This window comes from Mytilus edulis, chromosome 14 (assembly GCF_963676685.1).
Source record: "Mytilus edulis chromosome 14, xbMytEdul2.2, whole genome shotgun sequence".
NCBI classification, from domain to species: Eukaryota; Metazoa; Mollusca; class Bivalvia; order Mytilida; family Mytilidae; genus Mytilus; species Mytilus edulis.
Genome location: NC_092357.1, coordinates 11,458,362 through 11,475,066, shown reverse-complemented (window position 1 = coordinate 11,475,066; position 16,705 = coordinate 11,458,362). Strand labels below are relative to the sequence as shown.

The 16,705-nt window shown below is 30.8% G+C and overlaps 1 protein-coding gene across 1 annotated transcript; it reads left to right on the top strand.

Annotated features, from left to right (window-relative positions):
- Positions 1-2,127: 2,127 nt before the first annotated feature.
- Positions 2,128-10,967, top strand: LOC139503105 (uncharacterized). Its single transcript, XM_071292804.1, has 5 exons — positions 2,128-2,192; positions 2,877-3,993; positions 6,920-7,054; positions 9,356-9,449; positions 10,647-10,967. Exons 2-5 carry the CDS (start codon positions 3,853-3,855, stop codon positions 10,742-10,744), a joined length of 468 nt encoding a protein of 155 aa, XP_071148905.1. The 5' UTR covers positions 2,128-2,192; positions 2,877-3,852; the 3' UTR covers positions 10,745-10,967.
- Positions 10,968-16,705: the final 5,738 nt, after the last annotated feature.

Genomic DNA, 16,705 nt, shown 5'->3' with positions numbered 1-16,705 from the left:
TGTGAACGCTCCCATAGATTTCCGTGATGATCGGTAATCTTTTCTGTACACTGATTTCGAGTCAGACGTTAATTCTTAATTTTTAATATGTATGAGACGAAAAGGCTTGATCAATGGGTATGTTAAACGTACCGGAAATACTATGACTGGTTATGTTAGGTATACATTGTATTGATAACAGGATGAGTAACAATTCCTTCATACAGTTGGATTTGTAATTGGAAAGTGGTGTGACGAAAATTCAACTGCTAAAATTGAAAGACGGAAATTCACAAAAAGTTAAACATTATATGTTTGATACGACAAGGAACTTAAAACAATTCTAAGTAAGTACACATGTTGTATGTATATTAATGTTTGGCTTTGTTCTCAATTATGATATTTGTTTTATTGACAGGCCATTAGAGTGTTGCTTTTGTTACAAAAAAAACAACAATATTTGTCATGCATTCAAACAATTCCTGCATTGTATACCTTTTTTTTCTCGGTATTATTCCCTTTTAATTGAAATTTGGTTCATTAATTGATATTAGTTTTATTATTGTGCGAAAGTAAATTTATACTAAAAAAAAAGATCAGTGACATCGTAAAACTAAACTAACCATGTACTATAATCAAAGTGAGTAATATATCTATAAAGATTGATAATGATATGATGTCAGTGGATTAACATGTTACTATATGTAAATATTTAAAATATATAAACTTGAAAAATTATACTTAATGAAACTGAATAGGCATACCTTTGTTTGCTAGTATACAGATTACAATAAAATTTGATTCAACTATATTTTTAAATGATGTTCATTGTGTTGTTATAATATAGACTCGTTTTCATAGGAAAAGCGTTGCTCATCTTTAGCTTTTCTATAGTATTTTTGTTTCAACATGTGTGTGTGTGTCGTCGTTTTTTTAGTTGGTCTTTTCATTGATATATTGTGAATGTCCCCGCGGAACCTTTAGTCTATTATTTTGATGTTATTAAAAAAAATAAAAAATTTGGTGCTTAAAAAGGTTGACATATCAGCTATCGTTTATAATAGATTACCTTAGCTGTATTTGGCAAAAATTTTAGGAATTTTGGTCCTTTATGCTCTTCAACTTCGTACTCTATTTGGCCTTTTTTTTTCATTTTTTTGGATTCGAGCGTCACTGATGAGTCTTTTGTAGACGAAACGCGCGTCTGGCGTAATTACAAAATCTAGTCCTGATATCTATGATGAGTTTATTTATCTGGGAAGAGGATACCTTTACATTTCTCCTGCATTTATGAAATAGTTTAACCGTGATACTTAGGGATTATGATTCACAAGACATACAAGATTCATTTGAATTTATAGTTAACGACAATATAATAGATGGAAATTAGAATATTTATAGATAGAGTTCATAATATTATTAAGCTGAATTATCTATGCTTACATAATGTCTCCATTGAAGAACAATGCAAAGTTAACATTTAAGATGTTACACACGTTTTATAAGGTTGATGACACTAATTAATCAACAGTGTTACGATCATCAAAGGTGATAATTCAGCCATTACAACATTTCTATCACGTACCTTATATTTAACGGTTAGAATATTTTGAATTGTCGAAATTTTACTCTGACGAAATAAAAAAGCAAGCTTGCAATGGAATTATAAAAAGAAAATCACACGAGAATCAGGCAACAGTGAAATGAACACTTCACTATCGGATATCATCACCGGAATTATCAACTTAATTTTATGAAAATCAAGTATTTACTTTTAGAACATGCAATGGGAATAATCCGGTCTGAAGTTGTAGATTTTGTCCATAGTACATTGGCTGATATTCGATGTATTTTATAGATACTATGCCCGTATCCAGATAGTAAAACCTACCTGGAGATCTTTCAATGTCTAAAATTAGACAAATTTGTTATTTTCGATGGATACTTACATTCGTGGGAAAATCAATCAAGGAAAACCACGTAAATCAGTATCCCACGAATAAAAACTGATTTCACAGTATACTTATTTTCCTACTTACAATATAAATACTAAATACCATAAATAATTAATTCTTGCGACACTGAAATTTCTAATATCGACGCTCTTTTAATGCACACGCAATGAATGTTAAATTATACTTCAATTAGGGAAAGCGTTGTCACTAATATATACTTGACCACAAGACGGATGGGAACCTGTTTCAACTTTTAAGGTATATATTTGTATTACAACTGACACGGCTAAACTATTATAAATACGCTTAACTGATTTAAACTACTAGCGGAGTTTCCGGTATTTTTTAAATGTTAATTTAATTGAAAATATCTGCAAAAAGTAGAGAAAAATGTAACAATTTCATAAAGAAGTTGAGTGTATATTATTGAGGTTGATTGATACACAAAACGTGATGAAATGAAAGTGCTCAAGTCCTGACATGACATTCGTTTTTTTTTATATTTACTTTCCAAAATTTTTATTAGTTACAAGATTGATGAAGTACTTTTATCTGCTTAAATTAAGGCAACAGTAGTACACCGCTGTTCGAAATTCATAAATCGATTGAGAGAAAAACCAAATTCGGTTAACAAACTTAAACTGAGGAAAACAACAAATATAAGAGGAGAACAACAGGACAACAGAAACACTAAAATGCAACACAAAGAGAAACGAACTATAATATAACAATGGCAACTTTCCTGACTTGGTCAGGATATTTTAAGAACAAAATGAATATTGATCAACTGTGATTGCGTACTTATATGAAAACAAAATTAGATTAAATTTGTTTTATATTAATAAGCACATGATTGGTTATGATTTCTTTTGACGCCAATTACAAAGTATAAGTATAAAGTATATTTAAAAAAGGAAACATGTTGATAATTGTTTCTTTTAGTTTCCGAATTGTAAAGTTAGTAAGTCATTGAAATGAATGACAAAGCATTATCTGTGATCAGAGCAAATGTGACTGTTGTTGGAGATGCAGCGGTAGGAAAATCGTCACTGGTTCTCAGATTTACAAAAAATGATTTCCCTTATGACTATATTCCAAATATCCTTGGAAGTAAGTGCATTACCTATGTAGGGTACCTTTGGTTAGGAGTGTTGGGTATTCATTTAATACATGTGGTTTGATTGCCGATAAGATAACTTTCCATTACAGTCCACAAAAAATATTTTAATCCAGGTTGTACCGATGAATTATGTTGAGATCTTATATCCTTTATTTGCACTGATTAGCATATGTCAAAAGAACAAGGATGGTTACAACTACCGGTCATTCTTGTAATATCATATCGTACATTACATGCATTCAACTAACAAACGCTAAGGACAAAATGTGAAATAAATCTAACGAGACTATACTAGAAAAATAAAGGCAACAGTAGTATACCGCCGTTTGGAATTCATAAATCGATTGAGAAAAAACAAATCCGGGTTACAAATAAAACTGAGGAAAACACACCAAACATAAGAGGATAACTCACTTCTAAAACTGAAATATTTTAAAATCAGTATATTTTGAGACTTCCACTGATGCTTTTTCTTATGAGTTATAGATGGTACATGTATATTAAAATCAAATTAATCAAGTTTGGAGACAATCTTATAAAAAAAAATAAAGGATGAAAAAAAGTCAGACCAATGATTAAAAAATCAGTAACAGTATCATTATCGTAACAGTAATATATATTTAGATCATAACAATTAAATATTATGTCCGGTATATTAATGTGCTTGCACTTCGTTCAATATTTTCCCATAGATTGTATCCTAGTAGTAGGAATATTTTAATTTGAAATAAAGTAATTGTTGTAATAAAAATCATGACCAAGATACGCAGAACTTTTGTTTTCTTTTTCTATTAAGCAATGCCGATGACACGCAGGTTAGGCTGTAAAGATAAATCTGTTGTGTTTACCATTTCTGAAATTACTGGAGCAGGAAGTTTCCAAAGTTTGTTTTATCGAGATGCAGGAATTGCATTGATTTTATATGATATAAGTAGCCATGTAGGTACCCTTTAATCACTAGAAATATATATGTATTTTCGTACACGACTTTATTTGTTATTTTTTCTTGAACGTTGGCGGTTTTGAAGGCTTACGTAATTGATTAAATGTGGGATGACAATATAAAGGCGTAACATTTCTCTAGGTTTATTGTATATCATTAAACCATTGCTGTAACGTCAGCATATTCATTAAGTGTATATTCTTTTTCTAGAATCAACGCTCCTTAAATCTGGCACCTAATTATGTTGAATTGTTTCCTACGAAACTGTGTCTAAACTACACTGGCAAAACACGTTTGGACTCAATAGTATTAATTTAATATTCGGTACGCGCAATTACAGACAAAGATAGAATTTCTGTGTATCTTGTGATTTTTTACACAACTGTTCTAGATTAAAGAAGAAATAAGTAAATAAAAATAAAAAAAACGTACATCAAGCTAGTGAATTGATTAAAACTTGTCTCGAATTTGTTGAATTTCTCTCTAAATGTTGGAAAGTACGAAAAGAAAAATATAAACACAGAGATTGCTCAATATTCTGTGCATGAGACGAATTAAATGACAGATGTCATAATAAAAGAACCCTGTTTCATCAATGTTGTTTACTACATAAGAACATGGTCTTTATTCAGTAGAGGACTCGGTCTTGTTTTGTTTAGAAACCAAACATTTATAAAAAGCTAAGTTAAGGCGGATCTAAACATTGTTCGTCGGAAGAATTTATTATGTGAGTCATAAAGATGTTATTGCAAATAAATCTATTGTGTTCAAATACAGTTTGAGCAGAAGCTTTGTTAAATAAACATTACACATTTTTCGAAAGCCTTACATTTCCATGATTAAATTTATCTTCGAACTACAAATGTAAGTTTGAATAGAAATAAATACTTTATAGGATGTACGTACATTAATTCCTTATGATACTTGCGTTTACTTACTTACTTACTTACTAAAGGCTTAACTCATCTTATTACAGTGCTTCTAAAGTAAATGTGCGATTGGCGAATTTTTATCTCCCAATGCTGGAAAAAATAGAATCTGTTTTATGAAAACGTCCTTTTCGAAAATCCTCGGTCCACTCTAGCATATTAACAATGATGAACATGACCAACGTGCCAAAATTGTACAACATTTGTCAATGTATGATAAACATTACACTATAAAAAGACAAAAGTTGTTAATAAAATAAGGATTGTTGTCATTATAACATTTGACACTAAGTATTATAATAACAAGAAAGTATAAAAAAGATTCTTAACGCATTATTACTGCAATTCTTAAATTTGCACCCATGGAAATTATTTTGCTATGTCTATTCTGCATGCATATAAATTCATCCTATTATTTTGATTAATAAAAACATTTAGTATCAAACTATTTATTTTCAAACGATCATACCGACTCCCAATTAAAAAGAACAAAGCATTAAGATAACCATCTGGTTGTCCAGGAAAATCACTGTTCAAGTTTGAATACTAAAATTTACATAATCGATATAAAAAATCAATCTTGTGACAAACCTTCATTTTGGTTTTTATTTCCACGTGAAATTGTCAGTTTTTCTTTACTTTAATAAGTTTTGTTCAAATATAGCAGAAATTCAAACAGGTACATGTATAATAAGTTATCCCCATAAAAAATAAATTTCTATCCAGCCCGGAAACTCTAGTTAAATGCCAGAGTTTAATTTACGTCATGCAAATATGCCTTATTTTCCATGACAACACCGGGTCTGCTTTGTGAAATTTTAGAACTAAACGGGGCAATACAAAATGTCGAACCCGGTTCCTTCTATTTTGACATCACTCATGTCATTCGTGCCATGCATAGAAATGCAAATATTGAAGTGATCATAGTGACAAGTCTTGCAATATCCGTGTTAATATCTTTCTTTCCATACTTTCCGTACCATTTAAACAACTAAAATAGAAATCAAACAAGTTCGAGACAAGGTTCACTTTACTCACCATTTTTTTGTGCATTTTTACCTATTTCTTCTTTAATCTAGAAAGGTTGTAGAAAATATAACATATCACAATCGTGCATAGTTTAATGTGCATGTATATTCTTCATTATGATAAGAACAACAGATGCATCAACAGAAATGCCTGCTTCTCTCTGTCTGTAACTAATCGCCCGTCACCGTACCGAATATTATATACTATTGAGTCCAAACATGTTTTTGTTGAGGCAGTTAAGACACATCGAAAGTTTCTATTCACTAATGGAATTAATTTTAAAATAACTTATTTTTATGCTAAATTTGTATTTCTCTAACCAATAAGTTGTAAACTTAGATTTATTATTTCATGATAACGTGGTTATTAAAACATAACAATTCCTTCTAATTAAGACAAGGCCTACACATCACAAAATAGCTTTAAATATAGATCGATGGAAAAGCGTTGATTCATAAAATACAAACCATTCGCTCTCCGGGCTCAGGATTTGGTTTGCAAGAATCAACGCTTATTTATTTTATCTCTTCTACATAACGTATGTTACTAAGTTCTAAAAATACCACCATAATTAAAAAGCGTGAAATATTGGTACATCACATCAAACGTTTGATTGTTAGATCTGTAATGTTGTGTCGATTTGGAAAAAGACCCCATAAAGAACAAAAATATGACATCATGTCAAAACATATAACGCTAAACTAATCCTTATTCATGACAGCCTAAACTCTATGTGATATAGGAAAAGCTGTGCCCTTACGCAATCATATATAGACGTACTGGATCCGTACTCAATAACATGTATGCAAAGCTGTATCTTATAAACACAACCAAAGTAGCTTCATATTGATCAAGCAAACTTTCAAACAACAATCAGAGTCTCTGAATGGGCAACCAGTGTTATCTCTTTTTTATTCGGTATGTTCCAATTAACTCTAATAATGTATAATACTATTAACTCCAGCAATCCTTTGAGTACGTAGAGAGTTGGCCGTCACAGATACAACAGTACGGACATCAGAATTTGAAATGTGCATTGATTGGAAACAAAGTTGATTTGGACGGCAACGTGAGGCATGCAAGGGAGGTTCAAAGCCAAGTAAGATAACAATTAAGCTCATCATAGATACAAGGATTGTAAATGGGTAAAATGTAAGTCGTTCTTATTTTTGTAAACTATTTTAAAAGGCGAAAATATGACAAGGGAAGAATTTCGACCTCTACCAGTTGTCTAATTACGCAAAACTGGCCGGGGACTTTTGATGAGAATTCTTCCCAATTAAATTACAACTTCTACAATTTGTTTTTAACATTTTTGCTTGCATATAATCGTGAAAATAAAAACATTTACAAAGAAACTTTTCAATGAAAGAATGATCAGCTGGACAAGATCTACAAAACAAATATTGATTTAAATCGTCAGTCGACTGTTACACGCACTACAAAAGTCTAAAAGTCTGAAAAGACCAGTTTTTGTCTTAATTTGCATGAACTTTTACTCGACATTCTCTAAAAGTATGACTTGTGTCTTAATTTTTCTTGACAAATTCTCATTTATATTAAATTTGTATTATATTTACTCGACATATTCTCGACATTCTGAATATTGTCTTAAAATTTCTTGACAAATTTTTGACATTTGAATACTGTCTTGACATTTCTCGACATATTCTTGACATTCTTATTTTCTATCAGTATGGCTTGACATATTCTGAACATTTTGAATTGTGTCTAAAATTTACTTGACAGTTCTGAGCTCTACAAATCCTGACCAATATACATGATATAACTTTATCTTTTTTTTTCTCTTTATATATACTGTTGTTTCAAGTTACACTTCTTACAACAAAAATAAAAGTTGGGCATGTAAAATAATTGCAAATTTGGATATATAAATATTTTTACAAATGCAAATATGGCTATGAAATCTAAAGTATGAAATAATTTAAATGTGGGTTTTTAAATAATTACAAATTTGGATTCCTAAATCTTATAAATTAAATGATTAAAACCAATCATACTGTAGACATATTTCATTAAACATTCATAATACTAAATGTTTATATGGTAAACAATTATTGTACCAAAATGTGGTTTATATATATAGCTTATCATGATGATATACAAATCATTCATTTAATAAAAGAACAATTTGTGTAATGTCACCTGTTGGAATACACATGGACAGGATGTTCCCCATAAAATTGAGGTATTCCACACCCCAGAGTACACGCAACTGTCAAATAGAAATTACTGATTTACCTGTAATCAGCCATACAACTTATCAGTTGACTGACCATGCCAGTACAACTTAAAAAGTTTGTTGATAGATGAAAATGAAAATCATCATTTTCATGATGAAAAATTGAATTAAAATGAATTTTCTTCATCAAAATTATGAAGTTAATTATTTAAACATAAAAACAAATTGAATAATTCCCAGGGATTAAAAATAAATTATCATCTACTCCAGGAATAATAAGTCTGTTCACATTTCAGGCGAAATTTATACTGTTGAGATAGTGTCAAGACATATTTAAAACTGTCAAGAATGTGTCGAGACATATTCAGATATTATTTAGAATTTTAAGAATATGTCAAGACATATTCAGACATTATTAAGAATGTCAAGAATATGTCAAGACATATCGAGACATTATTAAAAATGTCAAGAATATGCCAAGACATATCGAGACAAATTTAAGACAGTCAAGAATTGGTCGAGACTAATCCAGACTCTTATCAGATGATACAGGAAGTGTCGAGAAATTTTAAGACAATGTTCATACTGTCAAGACACTTGTCAAGAAAAATCAAGAACCTTATTAGACAAATTCATACTATGTCAAGAATTTTTAAAAATTATTCAGGCAAATTAAGAATGTCGAGTAAAAATTCATGCTAATTCAGACAAAAACTGGTCTTTTCAGACTTTTTGACTTTTGTAGTGACGAGACCACTTACTACGACCATACCACGATTTATTCGAGCTATAGCAATTGAAATCTGTTTATCTGATGATTTTCATCCTTCCTATTTGCAGAAAGATGTGTTCTAAGTTTATGACGTCATCAGGCATGATCGCTTTTCTCATGACTTCACAATAGGATATTTAGAAGAAATCGAAGAAAATTTTATGGCGTAATTACATTTTGATAAATCATTTGCCGACAACAGATATTTTACTAATGAAGAGAATATTTATTCACACCGATTAATAAATGCGAAAATAGCACAAAATTATAAGAAGCTAAACACTCAGACAAAGTAATCAGCAATGCAAAATAAACATAAAAGATATTTAAGTCATGAAATTGTAGAAGAGTGTCTTTTACTGTATATGCACATATACCTATGAAAATATATTATGAACTAATACGATCATATTTCCATTTTAAAGGAAGGGCAACTACTTGCAGAAAGACACGGCTGGTATTTTGCAGAGACATCTGCAAAATCAGGGGAAGGAGTAGAGAGAGTCTTTCATGACATGGGTTTGTATTATTGGAACAACTGTCATATTTTTATGTACTCCTGACTTAGTACGGGCATTTTCTTATGTAGAAAATGGTAGATTGAATCTAGTTTTATAGCTAGCCCAACCTCTCACTTGTATGACAGTAAGGTGAAGTACTGACATCCTAATACAGTGGAGAAAACAAGACGTTAAAGACAAGTTTATTTTGTTTAATAAACACAAACTACGCCATAAACTTGAACAGGTTTTTGTTATTATCATGATTATGGTTTGTTTTCAAATTCGATTGATTTTTTCAACTTATGAATTCTCAGTTGAGTTTATTAATCAGAGCAATTTAAAGTTGGATCCATATTTGCTAAAATGAAATGCTGGTACAATTACCCCATATCAGTTTTATTCGCCGAGAAAAACATCTTTATTTTTTTAATCAGACCCTTTTCAAATTTAGATAACGTAAATAATAGATAAACCGTAACCAGTTGTTCTGCGTTAATGAAAAGCAGTCATGGGAAAACATTTGTGTTTTTGTTGTGGTGAAACATTAGAAGTTAGAATAAGATGTCGAGTTATTAAAACTATGAATGAACTAGATAATAATGAAACTCTGAAATAAAGCAGCAGCTTTTACCAAAGTTCTTTACCAATGTATGTCGCGTGGTTATATCCCCTTCATTTCTGTTAAAATCTGTCTTGTCTTTAATTAAAAAAACATTTGTGTGCAAAAATATCCAGATAAGCGCATTGAAAGGTATGCGTTGAAAGTGACCTTGCTCCCTCAACGTACATTCTATTTTAAATTTGTTTTTAGTATTGAGGTTATGATAATGTAAAAAAAACATTTCTGTGCAAAAATATCCAGATAGGCGCATTGAAAGGTGTGCGTTGAAAGTAAGCTTACTCCCTCAACGTACATTCTATTTTAAAATTTGGTTTAGTATTGGGGTTATGATAATGTAAGCCCTGTATCTATTTTCGAAATTATATCTTTAGTAGATAGATATAGGAAGATGTGGTATGAGTGCCGATGAAACAACTCTCCATCCAAATAAAAATTTATAAAAGTAAACCATTATCGGTTTATAATCATATGTCTTTATGCACAAAAAGCATGTACATATTAAAAAACGTACTGTAATAGACAACGAAACATGTACGACCTCCCAGTTTTCTGTATGTACGATAATTACAATATATATTTATTTTCAACAAGGTAGTGCATTGGTCGAAAGCTGTAAGAAAGAGAACGAATCACCAACTGTGTCTTTATGTGATTCTTACGTTCATCGGATGAAAAAGACATGCTGCTGATTTAACTTCAAATGAAATATTATTTACAATCTATATTATTTGTTTGTTTAACATTTCTTTTTTTTCAGATAGACACAACTTACTTATTTGCGCCAAAAAATAAACACATGCTGATTCTCGTAAAACGATTAGGAATATACTTTTTTTTAAAAGTGTTTATTTAAGATGTGTGAAATTATTTAAAAATGATTAAATTCAAATTAAAATTTTCAAGATTGTAGAATGGAACATTAAGTTTTGCTGTATATTTATCAAATTCTAATAAAAGGGATAAAGACAAGTGACATTTTTAAAAATAGGAGTCCATATACTCGTGATCAAACACATAATAACTATCACAAAAACAAGAAAAATAGATATTTCCAAATGTGTTGCAGTTTGATGTCGCAAAAAAATAATATATTACACAGTCTTTACCTCTTCTGTGTCTAGATAGTATGTCCTTAATTACTTGACGAGGTAATATAAAAAAGAAGATGTGGTATGATTGCCAATGAGACAACTGTCCACAAGAGACCAAAATTACACAGACATTAACAATTATATGTCACCGTACGGCCTTCAACAATAAGCAAAGCTCATACCGCATAGTGAGCTATATAGGCCCCGATAAGACGATGTAAAACAATTCAAAACTAACGGCCTTACTTATATAAATAAATGAAAGAAAAACAAATATGTAACACATGAACAAACGACAACTACTGAATTACAGGCTCCTGACTTGGGACATGCACATACATAAATAATGTGGCGGGGTTAAACATGTTAGCGGGATCCCAACCCTTCCCCTAACCTGAAACAGTGGTATATCAGTACAACACAAGCCTATCATTTTTTTTATGGAAGTTACCACCCGCTGATAGTTAACTAAGATAATAAACGTTATGTGTTGGGCTTATGATTATACACAATAGCAAAGTAAATCATAGGAAACAGAAGTCTGTTAATCCATATCAAATTACGATTTTTTTATACTGACTACTTGTTTGCAATTAAGTACAAGTTACTTCCGTTAAAAATCTTTGATATATACGATACGTAAAGGATTGACTGGTGTGGAATGTCCGGACTATTTAAAATTACTCATTTGTTGAGATTGAGATTAGAAACCAAACATTAGTATACTTACTTTAACTAGTTTAAGTTCCCAGTAGTAGTCGCATATGATATATAACTATTTGTGAATTTCCGTCTTTCAATTTAAACAGTGAAATTTTTGTCACATGACCTGTCAACTTCATATCAAGTTTTATGACGGAATTGTTCCTCGTCCTGCCATCATTATTATGTATAGTCATTGTTTTTCCGGTACGTTTGACTTATTCATTGGTTTCGAATAATACGCAAACTAGTTGATCGTCAGAAAAGGGAAGAAAGATACAAGAGGAACAGTCAAACTCATAAACCGAAAATAAACTAACAACGCCATGGCAGAAGTTGATGTGTCTCGAATTTCAAACAGGAATGTTAACATACCTGATCATATTTAACGTAAATATTGAGCTCATCATGTAATCAAGAATTATATATTCTTGACTTTCAATTTTTTAATGCCGTCTTGATAAAGGTGGATATAAACACGCCCTTCAGAAAGCTCAAAATAAATGTTATCTGTGCCAACAGAAAATCAAAATTAATAAAGGACATAAAGACGTTGCGCAATTGTAAACATACGGGATTCTATTGAAAGAAGAGAAATTATGAAATGCTTAAGCTCCGTCAAGTCAATTCATATACATTTTCTTCATATGTTTTTTTTTTTTATGTTTTAAATCAACAAAAAAGTATTATCAAATAGTCCGGACTTTCGACATTAGTGAAGCCAAGTATATATTAAAGATTTACAAGAAAAGTATTACTGGAATATAGAGAACAGTGGAGAATAATACTTTACGTCCACAGAAACGATGGAAGTGATTTGATAAAAAGTGTTTGAAATCCTTTTTTGTTCGGGGATAGCTTATTTTCAATATTAGTTTATCCGTTGTCTTTTACTATTACTTGAAATGATTTTTGGTAGATACAATGTGCATTATACAATTTACTTCTAAAATTGAGAAACTCTCGCACCCGTAGGCGTCCTTCAGCTGGCTCCTTAACAATATATATACTAGTATAGTGATAATGGACGTCATACTAAACTCCGGATTGTATACATAAGAAACTAAAATTAAAAATCATACAAGACTAACATATACCAGAGGCTCCTGACTTGGGACAGGCCCAAAATTGCGGCGGGGTTAAACATGTTTATGAGATCTCAACCCTCCCCTATACCTCTAGCTAATGTAGAAAAAGTAACGCATAACAGTACGCAAATTTAGATTCAGTTCAAGAGAAGTTCGAGTCCGATGTCATAAGATGTAGCAAAAGAAAATAAATTAAATGACAATAATACATAAATAACAACAGACTACTAGCAGTTAACTGACATGCCAGCTCCAGACCTCAATTAAACTGATTGAAATATTATGTCTTCATCATATGAATATCAGGCACATTCCCTCCCGTTAGGGGGTTAGTATCATACTATCGTAAAATATATGAGAAGAACATAACCCGTGTCATGCCTACAACTGTTTTTTTTTTAAATAAATGTGTTTAGTTCCGATGCAAAGACCCTATAAGTGAATCAATATCAAAGCCAAAATATGCCATCTTTAATGACCTGACAACAGTATCGTAACTTTATACCTTCTAAATAAGTCTGTTTAAAGTTTTTGTAAGTTTTACATACATTTATCGGGCAATTTTATTAATGTAAAAAGTCTTTCACCGCAATATTTGAATCCTAATTTATTCGGAATTACTGAATTCGAGCTAAGATAACTGAGGTTATATTTAAATTCTTGTTGGCAATTCAAGACAGTAAACAAGGTTTGGACTAAGGTATACCATTTAAGACAATTTCTTCTAATTGCTTTACTTTACTTTACTTTTACTTTGAAATAACGTTCGTATTCGATGACAAGTCTACACACTAAATATCTTTTATTGTTATTCTTTTGTTATTTGATGCAGGCTTGTTTAGTTCTCATTCATATGAATAAACATTATTTAACGAGGATGTATTTATTTTGTGTAAATTCGATAGCTGTCAGTTTTACCTTCAAAAAATTAATATCATAGCCTCTTTGTATTGTATTGACATTCAATAGAGCAATCAATATATTATGAATAATAAATGTTGACGTCGAATTGTAAATATTATCTCCTCAATTTACAGTTAGATGGGTATTATTGGAATTAATTCATGTGTAAAGTGACGGGTTGCATGCATGATATGAACTGCTACCCAACTGAAAAAAAAAACAATCACAGGCTTGACATTTTTTTATAATCAGAAGAATATCTGTTTAATTTTGCCATTTAATTACGGACTCATCGTTTCGAATTGTCCTCGGATTGCAGTAATTTTGTGATTTTACTTTTTACTTGCTGAGCAATTCAATACAGCAGTTGATCAAATGTCTGAGTAGTATGATCTTGTCCAATAGACTTGGTCATGTCCAAGCATTTTTTTCATGGACTCTACTTTCATAAAAACACTATTAACATATTACTTGGCATCGAGTCAATAGTGAGTGGGTATTTAGTATTTAAAAATTCTGAACAAACCTCTTATAAAAGAGTGTTATTATGTACACTCAAAAAACAAATTAGGAAGTACAAAATGTTAATCAATAATACACCTGGAAAAAGATCTCAACAACACCCATAATATATCATATGAATTTGTACTTTCTGGAGCCCAAACTCATATTTGTACATATGCATATGAAACCTTTGGCTGTTCTGTTAGAGTTTTTTAGTTTACAGAAAACAACAAAATTCATCATGGATATCCCATCCTATGTCAGCGGCAACAATCTCTCGTTGCTATGTTCTATCTTAAGGTAGCACACTACAAAGATTTTATACCTTCAATTCCCAAGTTTTAAAATGCTGCAATTTCCTTTAAAATGGTTGAAAATTTATAAAAATGGTATTTATGGATAGCTAACAGATTACTCTTTATTTGATTTACAACTATTATGTAATCAATTATAATGTTAACCGTGTCTTCAATATTTTACAAGAAATTTCCACTTTCAATTGAAATTAACTTTTTCGTGGATAAGTTGAGAGGGTTAATATTAAAATATGTTGTTCCTAAAGCCATTAGCTAAGAAAGAGTGTCTCAGATTTTGGATAAAATGTACAGATCAAAGTTTATGCTTCATTAAACTTTATCTACTTTTATGTGGTTAGGATGTTTCCGAGATTTATGAGAGAATGGAATACGATAACAATAATTTGAGACACCCTTTTGTAGCTCCTGCTGTGTTGATTAAGATTTCGTTAAATTTCCTGTATAGTAATCGAGATGAAAGAGCTAAATTCAGTCAAGTGAACTGACCAAGATTGTGCCATTTATTGTATATAATTGATAACACAATGATTGCATTACGAAATTATTGCATTCCTTTAAAAGATTAATCTTTTATCTATCTATATAAACCACTTTTGTTAATTTATATGCAGTTGTAAGAAAGTAACAGCACTTTAAAGGTTAAAAATTGGAAGTAAAAAAATCTTTGTATTGTGCTACCTTAAAAACCGGTTGGGTGCGGTTTCACGTTAATTACTTGACAAACTGCCCGTGCCATTGAATGCAAGTTTTTTTTTCATCTATTGTTTCCGTATTCAAATGAATATATTCAACCCTTCTTGAACAAAACCCCCACCGTCGGCATCATAGGGAACATCATACGGAACGTACACACAATCTTGACTTGTTAGATATCATCTGAGTTTACCGTACGAAGAACGAAATCAATTATCATTCCATGTTTCAATAATGTGTTATGAATAATAAAGGCAACAGTAGTATACCGCTGTTCAAACTCATAAATCCATGGACAAAAAACAAAATCGGGGTAACAAACTAAAACTGAGGGACACGCATAAATATAAGAGGAGAACAACGACACATCACTACAATGTAACACACACAGAAACGGACCAAGCATCAGACAAAATCCCACGAGAATAACAAATATAACATCAAAACCAAATACAAGAATTTGGGATAGACAAGTACCGTGACACGTCTTATCGCAATGTCAATTTACACTCAAAAATAAGAGAAAACAAACAACGCAACGTTAAATTGTAACACACACAGAAACGAACCATAATATAACGATGGCCATATTCCTGACTTGGTACAGGACATCTTTAAAAGAAAACTAAACCCATAATACATTAGTTAAACCAATCCTTAATGAAAAGGGGTAACACTGTGTATGTCAACAGTCACAATTGACTCCACAATGGTTCATTTATGTAAGTTATCTGGTGTTATTTCATGCATATCAAATTGGTATCATGCAGTATCATCCAGTTATCATGAAATGCATTGTAATAAAAACGAGGACATAGGATGAATTGTTGAAGGAAGATACAATTCATCACAAAATTGGGTATTTTTTTTGCTGAAATCTGTTGTGTGCAATGACTTTCCTAAATCACCTTCGGCGGAATGCAATACCTGTTCTTTATTTCAGTTTGTAATGCATTACTTTGTACTTACTTAAATATATACAGAATAGTATATAAGGCTAATTAGTAACAATTGAGACTTTTGGATTGTAAAACCAAGCAATTAATATTATCATGATAGTAGAACTTCCATAACCATTCTTGATAAACTTTTAAAAAAAGGAAATGTATTCAAAATTTGCAGTAAAAATTTAAATAACTATGGAAAAATTATATACCTGGCATACAAGAAAACTTCAATAAGGCTTAATTCCATCAGTGCATGTGTGCTTTACAAGTGAAAAAGAAGTCCTATTTTTCATGAAGTCGTGTATTACTGGTCTTGCGAATTCAAAAGGCCTAGCGATTTAAGTTTCACATGATGTTGCAATAAACAAATGTGGTGTATTTACTGTCTTCTGATTGGTTAAAAAT

Excerpts from the sequence above, each read along its gene's own strand:
- LOC139503105 (XM_071292804.1), top strand. The coding sequence starts at position 3,853 with ATGCCGATGACACGCAGGTTAGGCTGTAAAGATAAATCTGTTGTGTTT. Across the intron at positions 3,994-6,919 it reads TATATGATATAAGTAGCCAT|CAATCCTTTGAGTACGTAGA; the intron begins GTAGGTACCCTT and ends TATTAACTCCAG. Across the intron at positions 9,450-10,646 it reads GAGAGTCTTTCATGACATGG|GTAGTGCATTGGTCGAAAGC; the intron begins GTTTGTATTATT and ends ATTTTCAACAAG.